The following is a 13712-nucleotide window of genomic DNA, read 5'->3' on the forward strand; positions in this document are numbered from 1 at the left end:
CAGTATTCAACTGATTTGAATGAGTTTGGGGGTGTTAGAAGAGAGAGGATGTCGGTGACTCTGACAGATCGAATACTGGAGATGATATGATGATGGGAAGGTGTCTTGTTATGGAGGACAAATCTGGTGGATGCTGTTGATAGATAAAGCATGTGAAACAAACAAAACAAACACTGGGTAGCAATGCGCAGTGGACAGCTACAGAGCACACTACTCCACGCTACGTGTAAATGAGTCAACCGCGTCATTATATAGCTTAGTATTCCTCTAATTATGTACAATGAAGATATACATCATCCTCGTGTCTTTATCAGGCTGACTAGTCCTGAATATGGCAGAAGAAACTCCACCATGGTATATACAGTACAAGATTAGATTACTGGGCCATCAAGGCCTTGAACGCCTCTCGCTCGGCTTGGATCTCTGCCTGGAGCTTCCGAGTCTGGCGGAGTGCTTCGTCTCTGCGAACAGTTAGCTATCTCATCTGACACCAATCATCAAAGGCACGTACCGGTCAGATTGCAGTTCGGCCACCTCGATTTGAGCCCGGTTCATCCGACTGACCACCTCCTCCATCTCCATATCTGCATCCCGCAGGAGCTTCTCCAGCTCCTTCACCCGCTTCTCCAGCGTCTCCGCCTGGATCGCCTCGTTCAGGGGAATCCCGTCGCCGCTGGTCGTCTTGTCCAGACGGGGCGAGCGCGCCCCAAACGGCGTGCTGGGCGGCTTCGGCGACAGTGCCGCCGGGCTGCGGGAGCCGTTCTTCATGCGCATCAGCTGCGCGTTGTGGCTGGCCTCGAGGTTGTGGATCTCCTCCTCGTGACGCGCCATTTCCTCCTCGGAATGCTGCTGCGCCATCAGCAGCGTCTCCTCCAGCTCCTTGAGCCGGGCCTGCAGCTCGTTGATCCGGGCCGCCGACAGCTGCTGATCCTTTTCGCCCTTGCCAATCGCCTCGGCCAGGCGGCTGCGCAGGGAGCTGTTCCTCTGCAGCTGTTGCTGCACATGGTTCGCCAGTGCTTCCGTTCGGCTGATGGATGCCGCGAACGCGTCACTCTCCACCAGCGGAGAGTGAGCCGCACTGGCTTCGACAACTTCCCGTTCCGCCTGCAACTGCTTGTATGCCATCTCCAGAGACGAAGAGGTCGCGATCACCTCGGCGAAGCCGTCACGTTCGGATTCAAGTTCATCCGGGATCGAAATATCATGCTCCTGCAGCAGAACGCGTAAGGAAGTGGTCTCCTGCTCGGCCCGGTCCAAATCCATCTTCAACCCTGCCAGTCCCTTTTCGCATTGCCACTTCTGTTCCAAGGCGTCCTCGGCCCGCTGGCGGAGATGGTTCACCTCCTCCCGGAGATTCCGCACCTCTCGTTCGTACCCCAATTTCCGCGGGGAGCCCGCTTCCTGGGCACGAGCCAGCTCCAGCTCCAGTATTTTTAAGCGCTTCTCGTACTCGCGAGCCTGCTGTTCTTGTCTCATGAGCAGATACCGCAGGGCTTGGTGCAGCGCATCCCGCTGCGCTTCCACATCTTCCATACGGTCCGCCAATGCCTCGCGATCCCCGCGATCCTTGGTCGACACGGAATTCGACCGAGACAACGAGTTTGACCGAGACAGTCCACTTGGGCCATTCGGTTTCGAGTGCCGCGCCAGCGAATTTGACCGCGACAGACCCAGTCCCGCGGGTTTTCGTGGGGGCATACCGCCTTCTTCGGCGATCGACGCAAACCGACTGCCTTGCAGCTGGGCCAGCGAGGCATTCTCGATTTTCAGAGCCTCGATCTCGCCGAGCAATCGCTCAATCTCTGAGGAGTCGGGGGCGGGTGTGCTTTGTGGTGGCGGCTGCTGCTGCTGCTGCTGTAATTGAGGAATCACATTATCCCGAAGATGGTCGCGCTCGTTTCGCAACTGCTCCAGCTCCACTCTCATCGCCGTTAAGAGGTCTTCAAAGTTGTCCTTGATCTGGCGTTCCTCCGCCAGTTTTCTGCGGGTATCTTCCAGAGCACTCTCGAGTTCTCGAGCCTTCGAGGATAGATCGGACGACTCGACTCTCTCCCGTCGTAACTGACCACATTAGCCGAGCCAAAGTTGAAATTGGAGATAACATACTTGGTTCACTTGCGATTCTAGGATCTGGACATGTGACTCGGTTGCGGCCCGACGGGCTCTTTCTTCCTGCCACTTCTGCGACAGCTCAACCTTGAGCTGTGCGCGTTCCTGCTCGGCTGCTCGCCGGTACTTGTCCAAGTCATCGATTTTCCCATTGGCATCGTATATATATCGTATAGAGCTAGTGCCGGAGTCGGAGAAATAGTCGCTGGTGCGCCGGTTGGCGGTATCCAGCGGCATCTCGGATTGCAACCTCTCTACCAGATCTTCCAGCTCCATCTCCCGCCGAATGGAACCAGCCAGCTCGGAACTGATCTCGCGGAGTTCATTTTCAAGCTCCGCCAGCTTGGAGGCTGACCCGGCCTCGAGGACACTGGCGCTGCTCAGGGACGGGTTGCGGGCCGGTAACCGGGTGGGATCGAACGGTACTGTGGTCGATTGGGTGATGGAGAAGGACGCGCTGGGCATTGAAGGAGGCATCGGGGATGGGAGAGGGGACCGGCCCGAATCCGAGATCTCGGTGCTCGAGGACTCCGCGCTGGGCGACGTGGTGACGGCTTTCCAGCCGAAGAAGGAGCTGATCTTGTTCCCGGGGGTCTTGGGCTGTTTCGAGTCCAAGGAGCTGGCCGACGGGGTTCGGCCGCCGGAGTCGATGCGCAGAGGTGGTGGGCGGTTGGACGATGGGTGCAATGCCATTGTTTGGGCTCGCTTGTGGCCCGGTGGAGAGTTGAGCACAGGGATGAACGGTTCGCTGACAAGACGATTGTGCAAAGGGGTTCCATTCGAGAATTGAGCGGTGTAGATGGACTCCTCGTCGTCCTCCCCGTGCCAGTAGGCGGCGGAGGTATCTATCCGAAGAGGGGGAGCGGAGGGGCCACCTCGAGAGGATCTGGGGAAGAGCAATTGAAGCACGAGGTTAGTTCTATAGCGTCCGAAGGGGGGCATCTGACATTGAGTTTGGATCTCGGATAGAGAGAAACGAAAGGAATAGAGGAAAGCGAAGACGGGTGACTATTAAAGGGGGGATGCGAGGGGCAAGCCCAGAAAGGCACGGGAGGGGGAGCCTGCGCCAACACTGCCATACCTATCGAGGCCCTTCGGTACAAAAAGGGAGGTGTCTTCTTCATATACTGATGATGCAGAAGAAAGAGAGTAAGAGTGAGAAGCAGGAATGTTGCTTCTGATGACGGGGGGAGAGGATAGGGCTTTGGTGGCCTCCAGTGGAGGATCTGCGGACGTCTTGGCCGCAGGAGAAGAGGTAGCAGCAGCTGTAATTGCCGTAATAGGAGTAGTTGCAGTGGTATCAATTGGCGTGATGGGGGACGCCGAAGAAGGCCCAGACAGGCGGGATGAGTTCACAGGGGAAGAAGCATGCTGCTGGGGGAGAGGCTTTCTGCGCACGGGAGAAGCACCACCGGGGGGGATAGAAGGGCGGTGACGATGATGATTGTGAGAAGAAGAGGGAGGAGTAGGAAAAGAAGAAGCGGAGGGAGGAGGACTTGGCCAACTGGTGCTACTGGCGCTCCGGTTGTCTTGGGAGTGTAGATGATAGGCGTCGGGGGAAGAGGAGACTAAAGTGGTCAAGGTGCCAGTTGCAGGCGGAGAAGACAAGCCCACAGGCATCTTGGGGAGGGGAGAAGAAAGAGGGAAAGTCGATCAGGACAAGAACGGGAAGAGGGAAGGGGTCAATGAAGATGAAGATTAGACTAGATGGCTAGTAGCTCTCTCGATCGACGGACGCACCCTCATGTTGATGACGGGTAAAGAGCACGGGGCGGTTTGAGGATGACACGCGCCCACTAGTAGTACGTAGTGGATATCTGGATGAGGAGAATTGCCCGGATATAGTAACAATTGGTGTCAGCCCAGTCAGTGTCAGGGAATAGGGATAGAGAAAGTTGTGAAGAACCAAGGGGTCAAAGAAAAAGAGGACAAGGGGACAGGACAGACATGCAGCGGGAGGATTAAGGAGTAGTATCAAGATGCTATGCAGACAGACTAAGAAAACTAAAAAACTAAAAAAACAAAGACTCTATCAGAGCTGTTCTTTGAGAGATCTGGTTGGTTGGATCTCGTGGGTTTTTTTGGCGCTGCACAGACGCGGTGGACCTGGGCTTTTCTATTGAACTGTTTGATATCAGCATCTCCAGTCGCGGCTGGTTTAAAAGACTACGTACTATGTATAATAATTGCATAGGCGAAGAGTCTAGATAGACAGTCATGGGAAAAGTGTGAGATGTTACAATAGCCCAAACAGGCTTCTCCTCCGATCGCTCGCTGAGGTCTAGAACAACTGGACAAAGAGCAACTACCACCACTGCTCTTCGATATCTCAATTCTTGACCACTACAAGCCCACCGTCGATCTACAGGTTAATCTCAAGTGACTGTACGACGAAGTAAAATCTCAAGAGTCAAGACCATCTCATCCCGACTTTTGCTGCTCGCACGGCTCATCGAGGCCGACTACTGACTAGACTGGCCGATCGGCAGACCAACCCAAGGCAATTGTGGAGCCTTGGCACTTTCAGGGGTAATCAAGAATGAGAATGGAAAAATCATCCCTATCACTACAGTATCAGCTTGAACGGGAGAGGATATCATGCAAATCAATCAGATTGGAGCATCCAGCAATCCTTCAGCGCCTCGACAAAGTCAAGTCCAGGATGATCTCTCCATCCAAGAGCTGGACTAAGCGCCCACTCCGCAGTAATCCTATGTGCATAACCCTAACAATGCATAGCACATCATTGAAGAAGTATTCCATAGCATGTCACCAAATGTCTCCTTGTGTACGATTCTATCAGGAACAAGTGCCGAAAGACGGAAATACGTACTACCATGATAGTCTATCCAACTGCATTGGTCATAGACGCCATATAAATAAACATGAAACAGCGGGACTGTCGACGGCCATACTACAAACTATTAAATTGCTGCCACAGTGCCAGAATTATTCATGTTCCAGGCTCCTTTTTATCCTTTATATAGACCAAGTTGATACTTCAAGAGTTGCCTGATGATATGACACATCGCTAAATATATCCAAGTGGCTTGATTTATTGTACGACTATTGACCAGGTAGTCAATGCTTGACTGTCCTAAATAAAGTAACTGAAAACAATCAATCTGTAAGGGACTTTTCGATCAGTTTTCGATCAGAACTTACACACAGCGCTTGCCGAAACTCAGTAGTAGTCAGTGCTTGCGATTTGATGACATTATAGAGCATCGAACAAAATTCCACAATGATTTTATCAATTTTGTCTCTTGAGTCTTGAACAAGGAAATGCCATTGGATTAAACTGTGGCCAATGCACTCTATGCAATACGAGGTATCATTGTAGGAAGAATGTGACACCTTACATCCTTCTACTACTCTGCCACAGTATGGAGTTCCATCAGTACATTCCAGTGAAGCTTATCCCAACTTCCAGAGTGAATGGATAGATAAGCGGGATTTACTATTCACTTGATCAAACATAGCCATCTGTGAATCTGTCTGATCTAGTTAGGTGAAAAGAACTATCAATATTGGCTTCTAAACATGGCTACTACTTCAGCTTCATCTCTTCTGCCTCCTCTGCTTGCATCTTCCCCACAGACAGAGCTACTGCGCGTTGCAACCAGGTCAAGCATGTCTGCTGTCATGGAATGATAAACTCCAATCCAGGATAAAACATCCTTTACATCTGGGGAATTCCCCCGCTGGAGCACTACATGCCAACCGTCAGACTACTGGTAAGAACTGTTTAGGACAGAGGACATATAGATAACATGCTAACCGTACAACTCCTTTGACAGTGCCACAGCCCTCTAGGAAGCCTCAAGCCTGGCTACAGTCTCCAGAACATCAAGTATTGGTGCAGACGTACACCAAGCGTCAAACCTGATATCGAGGAAGCTTTTGCACTCTTGAACAGACTATAGTGCATGACCTTCCTCATCTTGAGGAAATTGGCAACTCGTTTCCTTTCTCTGGATAGCTCGACTCCAAGAATTGGGTTTTGGTCCTGACTTTTGGGGGTGGAGTTGGGGTCATTGCCAGCTCTTGGCCACGCCATCTGAGGTTGGACAGACCGGTGCGGCACGCACTATTGGGGGAGATGAGCCAGCACACGAAGAACAACTCCAACTCCCGCAGGCAGACCAGGAAATGGAGGGGGAAGGGGGAAGCAATGATGCCTTGCAGAATGAAATCGAGTCTCAGGAAGAACTCGAGAGTACCTTATTGTGAGAGTACAATCAGAGTTCCATTCCAGAAGATCAATGGTATGTTAACCTTCCCGATCTATGGTGACAGTAGGTAGTAACAGTCTTTAGCTAATGCCCAAGAGATATCACACGACCAGAGTCAGAAAGGTATATGTGTTCGTCTGGTGGAATTCACTGGTATGGTGCGCAGGTTGCTCGACTCATAAGGGCCGCACCGACCACCGGGTAGACGTGACAAGCTCTTGATCATGACCAAACATCCCGTCTCATATTTCAGCTTCCTGTTCAACCAAGGGTGCGAGCAGTGATTCTTCCATATCCTGCTCTCATTCTGTGGGTCGTGGCTGGGACGCAGTGAGGATGATGTCACTGCGAGGCTCCTTTAGCGATCATCAGGCTGTACGGAATACTGAATTTCTGGGATAACGGCTCGGAAATCTCACGATCAACCCATGGATCAAAGACCAAAGACCTATCAGTGCAGTCTTTGTCAGACTGTGCTGTGTGTCTTGTTCTTCCGCCAAGGACAGACCTGTCGCAACATGGGTAAGTAGTAGTCCTTAATCCTCTCCGTTCACATCAACCCTATTCTCTAACTATGGCGAAGGCATGGCCACAGAACCAGACAACATGAGACACTACAACAAACTCCACACATCCCTTTCTCGGGGTATCACCAAAATGTCAACATGTCAAAGTTTGCACTTGAAATGTGAAGGCCCTTGGAGATCATCAATGTCCATCTGTTGAATCTTGACTGGATGCGAGTCACACCCCCACAGACATGAGGACCACGAAAATCAAAGCTCTGCCTTTAGTCTGCAATGAGTTCCCGCAAGGGAAGCGTAAGCTCAGTGAGCAATCTTCGGACGCTTCACCATCGAGCTGCAGATCCAATTGCCTAGAAGGACAGCCGGCAGACGACTTGGACCAGCAACGCATGCCCAGGAAGAGCATCTCGGACAGATATCCCAAGTTGGTTGCAGCTATGGCAGTACGTGAGTGCTACAACCATGCACGAGATGACACCAGGTGATCAGGGACTGCTTGTCGAAGTAGCTAGTTGATCATCATCAACGGAATCATCGCTCATCGCTCGCACGTACTACCCTAACATGGGTAGTATGCCCTTATTGATCGGGATCTCCAGGTTTCGAAAAGCATAATCCTGCTGGAATTTTGCTCCTCTATCGAGCGCGATGCCTAACCTCACCGTTCACCGAAGCGCAAGGGAATCATCTTGCAGCCGGACAGGACAGGCCACTTTAAATGTCCGAGCAAGTTCGAACTACCACAGTTCGCGGAGTCGTCCCAGTGGTTTCTTCACTATCCGATGTTTTGTTGAAGAGAGTTATTGTAATACGTTAAACATTGTTGATCGTCCCACAAGATCTCAGTTTCTTTCAAGAATTTTCTCACTGCCGCTGCAGCAGATGCTCGTGAATGAATCCACGAATCTGGTATTGCAGGTTTTGTATCCGGATTGCTCCTGTATTGCAGTATGAAGATGATTCTTGCAATTGTTTCGGTGTCAAGATCCCTTGCAGTACTGTTTTTAACAACAAACTGTATACCTCTTTCTATCATTGACAGGCCTATTTCTCTTTCCCAGAGACGCCTGAAAGTCCAGGTCTCGAGCCTGCCGTCATACAGCGCGTTTGCATTCTTTGCCAACGGCATCTCAGTGACTCTAGCACGCGATCAAAGTACTGTCTGTTGCTGTCGTTCCAACAGGCCAGGGTACAATTCTAAGATGTAACGGACACTGGCATTCCAAGGATAACAGTCAGTATCAAAATGAATGTCCCACCCGATGGACAAGTCTGCCGATTTTGTTAACAAGCCACAGCTCCTCTGCAGTCCATCGGGAACGAATCAGTACGCAAAGCAGAAGTAGAAATGGTTATCCACTTGGACATCACAGCTGGTACGCAGTCCGTATCAGCGTACTCACGTCGCTTGGGGCCCTTTGAAAGGAGCGCCTTTCAGGGGCGCAAATTTCAATGCCTCGAGGGATTCCGCTTGTAGGAGTAGCCAAGGCAGTATTTGCGGTAGTATCCAAGGGGACCAAGGCCGGTCTCCAGTTCAGGCAGTGTCTGGGCGTGCTACTGCAGGTGCATCCCGGCCATTGGAGGATTGCCAGCGCCCCATCCCAGAGCCACTTCGAGGCTGTCTTCAGCCTGGTTGTCATTATTAGCCGCAAGACCTTCACCGAAGACCGTAACTATTATTGATCACTTACCATTCGAGGGGCTTGGGAGGATCCCAACGGAACACAGGGCGCGGGTAGTCCAGCTGTTTGATTTCCTTGATCTTATCCTCGTCCGTTGCCAGTCCTAACCTTGAGACATGATGACCTAGCGTTTTAATTGAGCCGTAGGCGAAGTGGCATTTGGATATCATCCCAAAAACTCCTCACTGCCCGTCGTTCATCAAGGAGACTTTATTTGCTACACCAAAAGAACCTGAAGCTGATAACCAGTCTGAGTTCGCAGTATCACCGGAATTCGTCGCCCAAATTGGGCAGCTTGACCTCGACACATCAAGCAAGCTTGATATACCATCATCGCCCTTCACTGGTTATAGATTCCAAACGGGATCTTCAGGTGGCACGGAAATCCGTCAATGGGTTATGAGGGCATATGGTTAGAATACAATCAATTCAATGCACAAAATATAACCGAAGCATCCACCAACGCCAGGATATCTGAACTTCTCAAGATACTGTCGCCCTGAGGCCAAGACGCCAAAGACACTGTACGATAATGCAATACAATAAACTGACTGAAAACGTTCGCTTCTCGCTTGACATAAACACATATCGTATGACAGACCCTTCGGCATCAATACGGGATGAAATCGAACCTCATTCGATCTGGGCCTTGTTAGCTTGACTCTAGATACCGAGAAAGGAGCAAGTTACCTAGATATTGACTCCAGCCCTCATGCTCATCCAACTGGTTAGCCCAGTACTGTTCCAGGAATTTCAACGACTGAAGCACGTTCGGCACACGGATGGTATCATGCAGCAATGAAAGCAACTGCCGGACCTTCTCGCGGTCCTCGCCCTGTGCCTCACAGCCCGCAATGAACAACGGCGTTGTGAGCATCGTCCACGGACTCAGCCCCGCAGACGGCCCAATCTGCGCCGTGCACTCCAGAATCCGCTTGACGGAGAGCTGTACGAGGGGCGAGGAGGCAGGCGTTCTACGGAGCCGTCGGTGGATCTGGATGAGCGCGCTGTGCTGGAACGCCTCGTTGCAGAGCATGAATTCCCGCACGCATTTGGACGAGAGGCCCTCCGCGATGCCTGGGTAGAACGTAGGCTGCGAACTCGCGTTCCGGGCCATGAGCGTTCGCACGGAGGACTCGAGGACGGCCGCCTCCTGTGCGCGGGCCGCGTCAGCGTCGTCCGACATCAAGCCTGCTCTTTGTGTGTTGGGATGATTCCGCCAGGCTGCCGCCCCGATTGCGCGGAAGATGGCCGACAGGTTTACGGTGAAGCCCCAGTAGTCGTCGAGATAGTCCGGTGCGTCTTGCTGGCGGATGATCTCGGGGCCTGGCTGTTCCGTGACCTCTTCGATGGGCGGCCCGTTCCCCGTCAGTGCTGTTAGGGAGACAATCGACTGGTACCACCGGTCCAAGTATCGACGGAAACCCTGCGACGAACCCGGTGATTCGCTCCCCTTGTGATTCGTCGCAAGCATAAGGGCCTTTGCGCCCTCGACATGGGCTCGCCACGAGTTCGGGTGGATGGCCCCGGAATGGATTTCCGCTAAACAGAGCGTGCGCGCCGTTGCGAGGAGCGCATCCGACCCCTTGGTGCCTGGGTTCTGTAGTTCCTTCCGGAAGTGCTCGAGGCTGAGCGCCATTGACCGGGCAATATCCGGGGCGGACTTGACGTTCTCCGATTGATTGTTTAGAGCTTGTAGGTGGATTGCTGACAGCGCCATTGTTGCGTATAATAATGATGGGGTCTGGAGGGCCATCGGGACAAGCATCTTGCAGATATCCTTCTGCATGCCGGAGTGACATGCCGTGATTTGCGACGCATCCTGGATGAAATGGTGAAGCAACGACTTTTGATCAGGTGACAGAGAGACAAAAGGGTCAACGGGTCGAGGAAGAGCTGTACTCGACACAGCGGTGGGGGATTGGGTTGTGTAGATAAATTCGCCGGGGGAGTATTCTGCAGGGCCACGAACGATTAGCCAAAGAAGCCAAATCAAAAGCCATTGAAGACATACCAAGCTTCTGCAACCCTCCCTTGCCCAAACAGGCCCCTAACCTCGACCGCGAAAAAGTCCGTCCTCCCCACTGTAGCTGCATCGCATATCGACACTGCACCCCGGCCGCTTGACAGCGACCGCAGACGGGTCGCTGTTCGTCACATTTCTGTCGTCTGGCTTTGCACCGTTTACAACCAGTAAATGACCTGGACATGGATTTGGGCGAGACTTTTCGGTTTTCACCGTTGTTCTCAAAATCTGCTTTTTCTTCCGTTTCCCGGGGTAGCCTCGGAATGATCTGCGGTGGGGTTTCTCCTCTGTAAGGCAGTGGAGTGGATGCGTAAATCGAGATATAGTACTTCGTTTCAGAAAGTGATCGGATCCAGTTCGACAGATGTTATGACAGAACACAGACAGAGGCTCATAGCAATGAAGACAATGTCAACAATGGCCAGGAGTCAGTCGTATCTGTGGGACTTGATTGAGCGATAACGCACATGTCCGGCCCGGTCAGATAGTCTCAACTCTAAGACTCTGAGAGTGTGTATGGTTTCTGTTTGAATCTTTTAGCGGCCGATCATCCACACGAGGTCCACCTGGAGGTTATCGATCAAGTCTTGGTTGGCACAAAATCTGGGCATCTTTGGTATGATATGATGGATTCAGAACAGCTTCTTGTGCTTCACCTCTCCTGTCTGTACTTCTCTCTTTCTTGCTGTGTGTGATAGCGCAGTTGGTCTCGAGTCTCTCGAGTCTCGACACATTCTGATCAATGTGGGGTGTGAAATACGATGAAAGTGAAACATCTCAAACTTTCCTGGGCTGGAATTGGTACTAGTGTTTGACTCAAAATTAAGACAATCCAAGACTATCTACTTAGATATTTGGAGCCCTTGTATAATCGTGAAGCCCGGAGAATGTGAACAAGTATAACGTATCTATGAAATCCCGATCCGCACCGCTGGTGACAACAGACGGAAGGCGTTTGTACAGTTGAACAGATTGGACAGAGAAGTGTACCGGCGAAGCAACCCGAATGCGATAAGTATGTTCATCTCGAACACATAGAGACAAGAAAGGCACTAGAGGTCGTCGGTGCTATTATCACATCGCCAGAAGCGAACCTCAAAAGGTTGGAAATCCTTTGCAGCATCAAACCTGATCCAAGACACGATCAACCCTCGAACGTATAACGGAGCCATTCTCCAACGGCTCGCAAGCTTTCCCACCGCACAGATTCGTCCTTGTCGGCCATCAGCTCCATAACTCGAGTCTTGAGTCCCAGCTTCTCCAGCTGACCGCGCCTCTCCGGCATTTCTTTCACCAGGTGACCGACATCGTTGCATCCAATTGCAAGGACCTGCTTGTCGTTATCCCAGCTCTTTGACAGAATTTCGGCAAGCTTTTTGGGCAGCGCGCCGTTCCCTTCATCCAGGATCCGACGGGCATTTTCTGCCCAGAAGGTCGGGTTGCGGTGCGGCGGGGACCAGCGAAGGTGGCCTGACTGTAACTCGGCGGCGTACTGATCAAATGTCGTTTGTGTCTTGGTGTATTCATCTAGCATCTCAGACAATGCGTTCAAATCCTCCAATAGGTCTGGGTCGGTCAAATGGCGACCAGAGAGGTTGGATAGCAGAGCAGGAAGGCGGAGAAATACAGCAACTGGAAGTAAAGTCGCGCGGTTGCTGGAAAGGAGGTTGTTGAAAGTTGCGAGAATCAGACGAGTCGTCTTTTCTTTGGGGGACAGGCGCAGAAGGTGGGTATATAATTGGATAAACTCATAATCACTGGAAATTAATTATTAGCCACGGACTGCTTTCCTGCTTCGCCATGTTAGATGGTGAACGTACGACTGTAGGCCTTCTCCAACAAGGCTTCCCTCAAAGCTCAGCTGCCAGAGAACTAAGAGGACGCGATACAAGAGCTGTAGGCCGACACCACCAGAGAGGCCGGGCTCAATAGCTCTCGAACTGCCCGCTAGAGTGCTCGAACTACTACTGTCTTTTGCTCCCGCAGCAGCACGAAGAATCTCGATCAAGGGATCGATAGTTTCCTTCCTCTGATCCCAGAACATTTCCCGTGATCTTGAATTCCGTAGCAATGCCGACAGCCCCTGAACTCCGATATCCTGCAGCCCGCTGTCTTGGTTCTGAGTCAGGGTGGAAAGATAGGTGTATAACTGAGGAAGCGCCTCTTCATCGCGAACGGCTGCCTTGGTTGAAGCACCAAGGCTGTGAGAGACAAGACTCGTCAAAAATGTGGAGGTGAGGAGCGGGATCGGATCTTCGGCGTTGGTCGAATGGCGCAGGAGCGGGAGGAAGGGCTTGTAGGGACTAGGATGCGCGATCAATGCAGAGGAAAGTGAGGGGACATCTGCGGTATAGAAATGATTGTCAGCGCATATATTTCTATGTAGAGGGCAAATATGTCATTACCGTTAATCAAGTCCGCCGCCAGCACTAGGATGTACTGTACAATATCGGTCCTCCTGGAAGCCGAATCCAAGACACTCTTGCTATCGGCATGGCCAGCAAGCAGACCAACATAGCCCTGAAGATCGCCTTCAACGGTTTGACGGCGTTGCTCTTTGCGGACCTTGTCCACCGCCTTGATCTTCTTCAGATGGTCGTCGGTGATGTTGCCAGCTCGGACAGCTCCCTCCCACGGGATCGGGCGAGCTCGAATGTTGTTCTGCAAGGAGCTCAAATAAGTCGGAGGCTCCAGAGGCGTTGACGACATGATGCTTGTCTGTCTGTCCGTCTGGGATTCTAGATGGAGCTCACCCGACGTCTTCACTGCAAGAAAGGGATGGGGAAATACAATGATAAGGGAACCTGTGAGGTTATGACGATGTTCGTTGATAGATGGAGTTCCCCATCCCATCAGGTAATGCCAAGAGGCGGGCAGTCCACGTTTTGGCTCCTCAGGCCGCTCTCGGTCTACGCAAGCACGCAGTCGCTTTAGTATTGATTAACGTGGAGATTGAGTGGTTCTTGCATTAACCTTCTGCCTTATGGTTTCTTTTTTGGTGTCATTCGTTCATTACTTTGCTCTCGACTCTCATTAATCTCTCGCAATCTATTCAACTGTTTCATCGGACCTGTGACGACAAAGGGACATCAGATCGCATCATCGTCACCCGGAACTGCTGCCTTCCATGACA

General features: G+C 51.7%; 3 protein-coding genes across 3 annotated transcripts; all 3 read right to left on the reverse strand.

Annotated features, from left to right (window-relative positions):
* Positions 1–376: 376 nt before the first annotated feature.
* On the reverse strand, positions 377–3729 carry CDV56_100291 (uncharacterized protein; the record flags this gene model as incomplete). Its single annotated transcript, XM_026753910.1, has 4 exons — positions 377–461; positions 512–2061; positions 2107–2995; positions 3191–3729. The coding sequence occupies 4 exons, from the start codon at positions 3727–3729 to the stop codon at positions 377–379; spliced, it is 3063 nt and encodes a 1020-aa protein (XP_026610988.1).
* Positions 3730–8238: 4509 nt separating this feature from the next.
* On the reverse strand, positions 8239–10649 carry CDV56_101540 (fungal specific transcription factor domain-containing protein; the record flags this gene model as incomplete). Its single annotated transcript, XM_026755159.1, has 4 exons — positions 8239–8500; positions 8563–8656; positions 9244–10509; positions 10568–10649. The coding sequence occupies 4 exons, from the start codon at positions 10647–10649 to the stop codon at positions 8239–8241; spliced, it is 1704 nt and encodes a 567-aa protein (XP_026610989.1).
* A 1074-nt stretch (positions 10650–11723) lies between these two features.
* On the reverse strand, positions 11724–13288 carry CDV56_101998 (H(+)-transporting V1 sector ATPase subunit H; the record flags this gene model as incomplete). Its single annotated transcript, XM_026755617.1, has 3 exons — positions 11724–12336; positions 12400–12922; positions 12985–13288. The coding sequence occupies 3 exons, from the start codon at positions 13286–13288 to the stop codon at positions 11724–11726; spliced, it is 1440 nt and encodes a 479-aa protein (XP_026610990.1).
* Positions 13289–13712: the final 424 nt, after the last annotated feature.

The sequence above is a fragment of the Aspergillus thermomutatus genome (assembly GCF_002237265.1).
Source record: "Aspergillus thermomutatus strain HMR AF 39 chromosome Unknown NODE_260, whole genome shotgun sequence".
In the NCBI taxonomy this organism is placed as follows: domain Eukaryota; kingdom Fungi; phylum Ascomycota; class Eurotiomycetes; order Eurotiales; family Aspergillaceae; genus Aspergillus; species Aspergillus thermomutatus.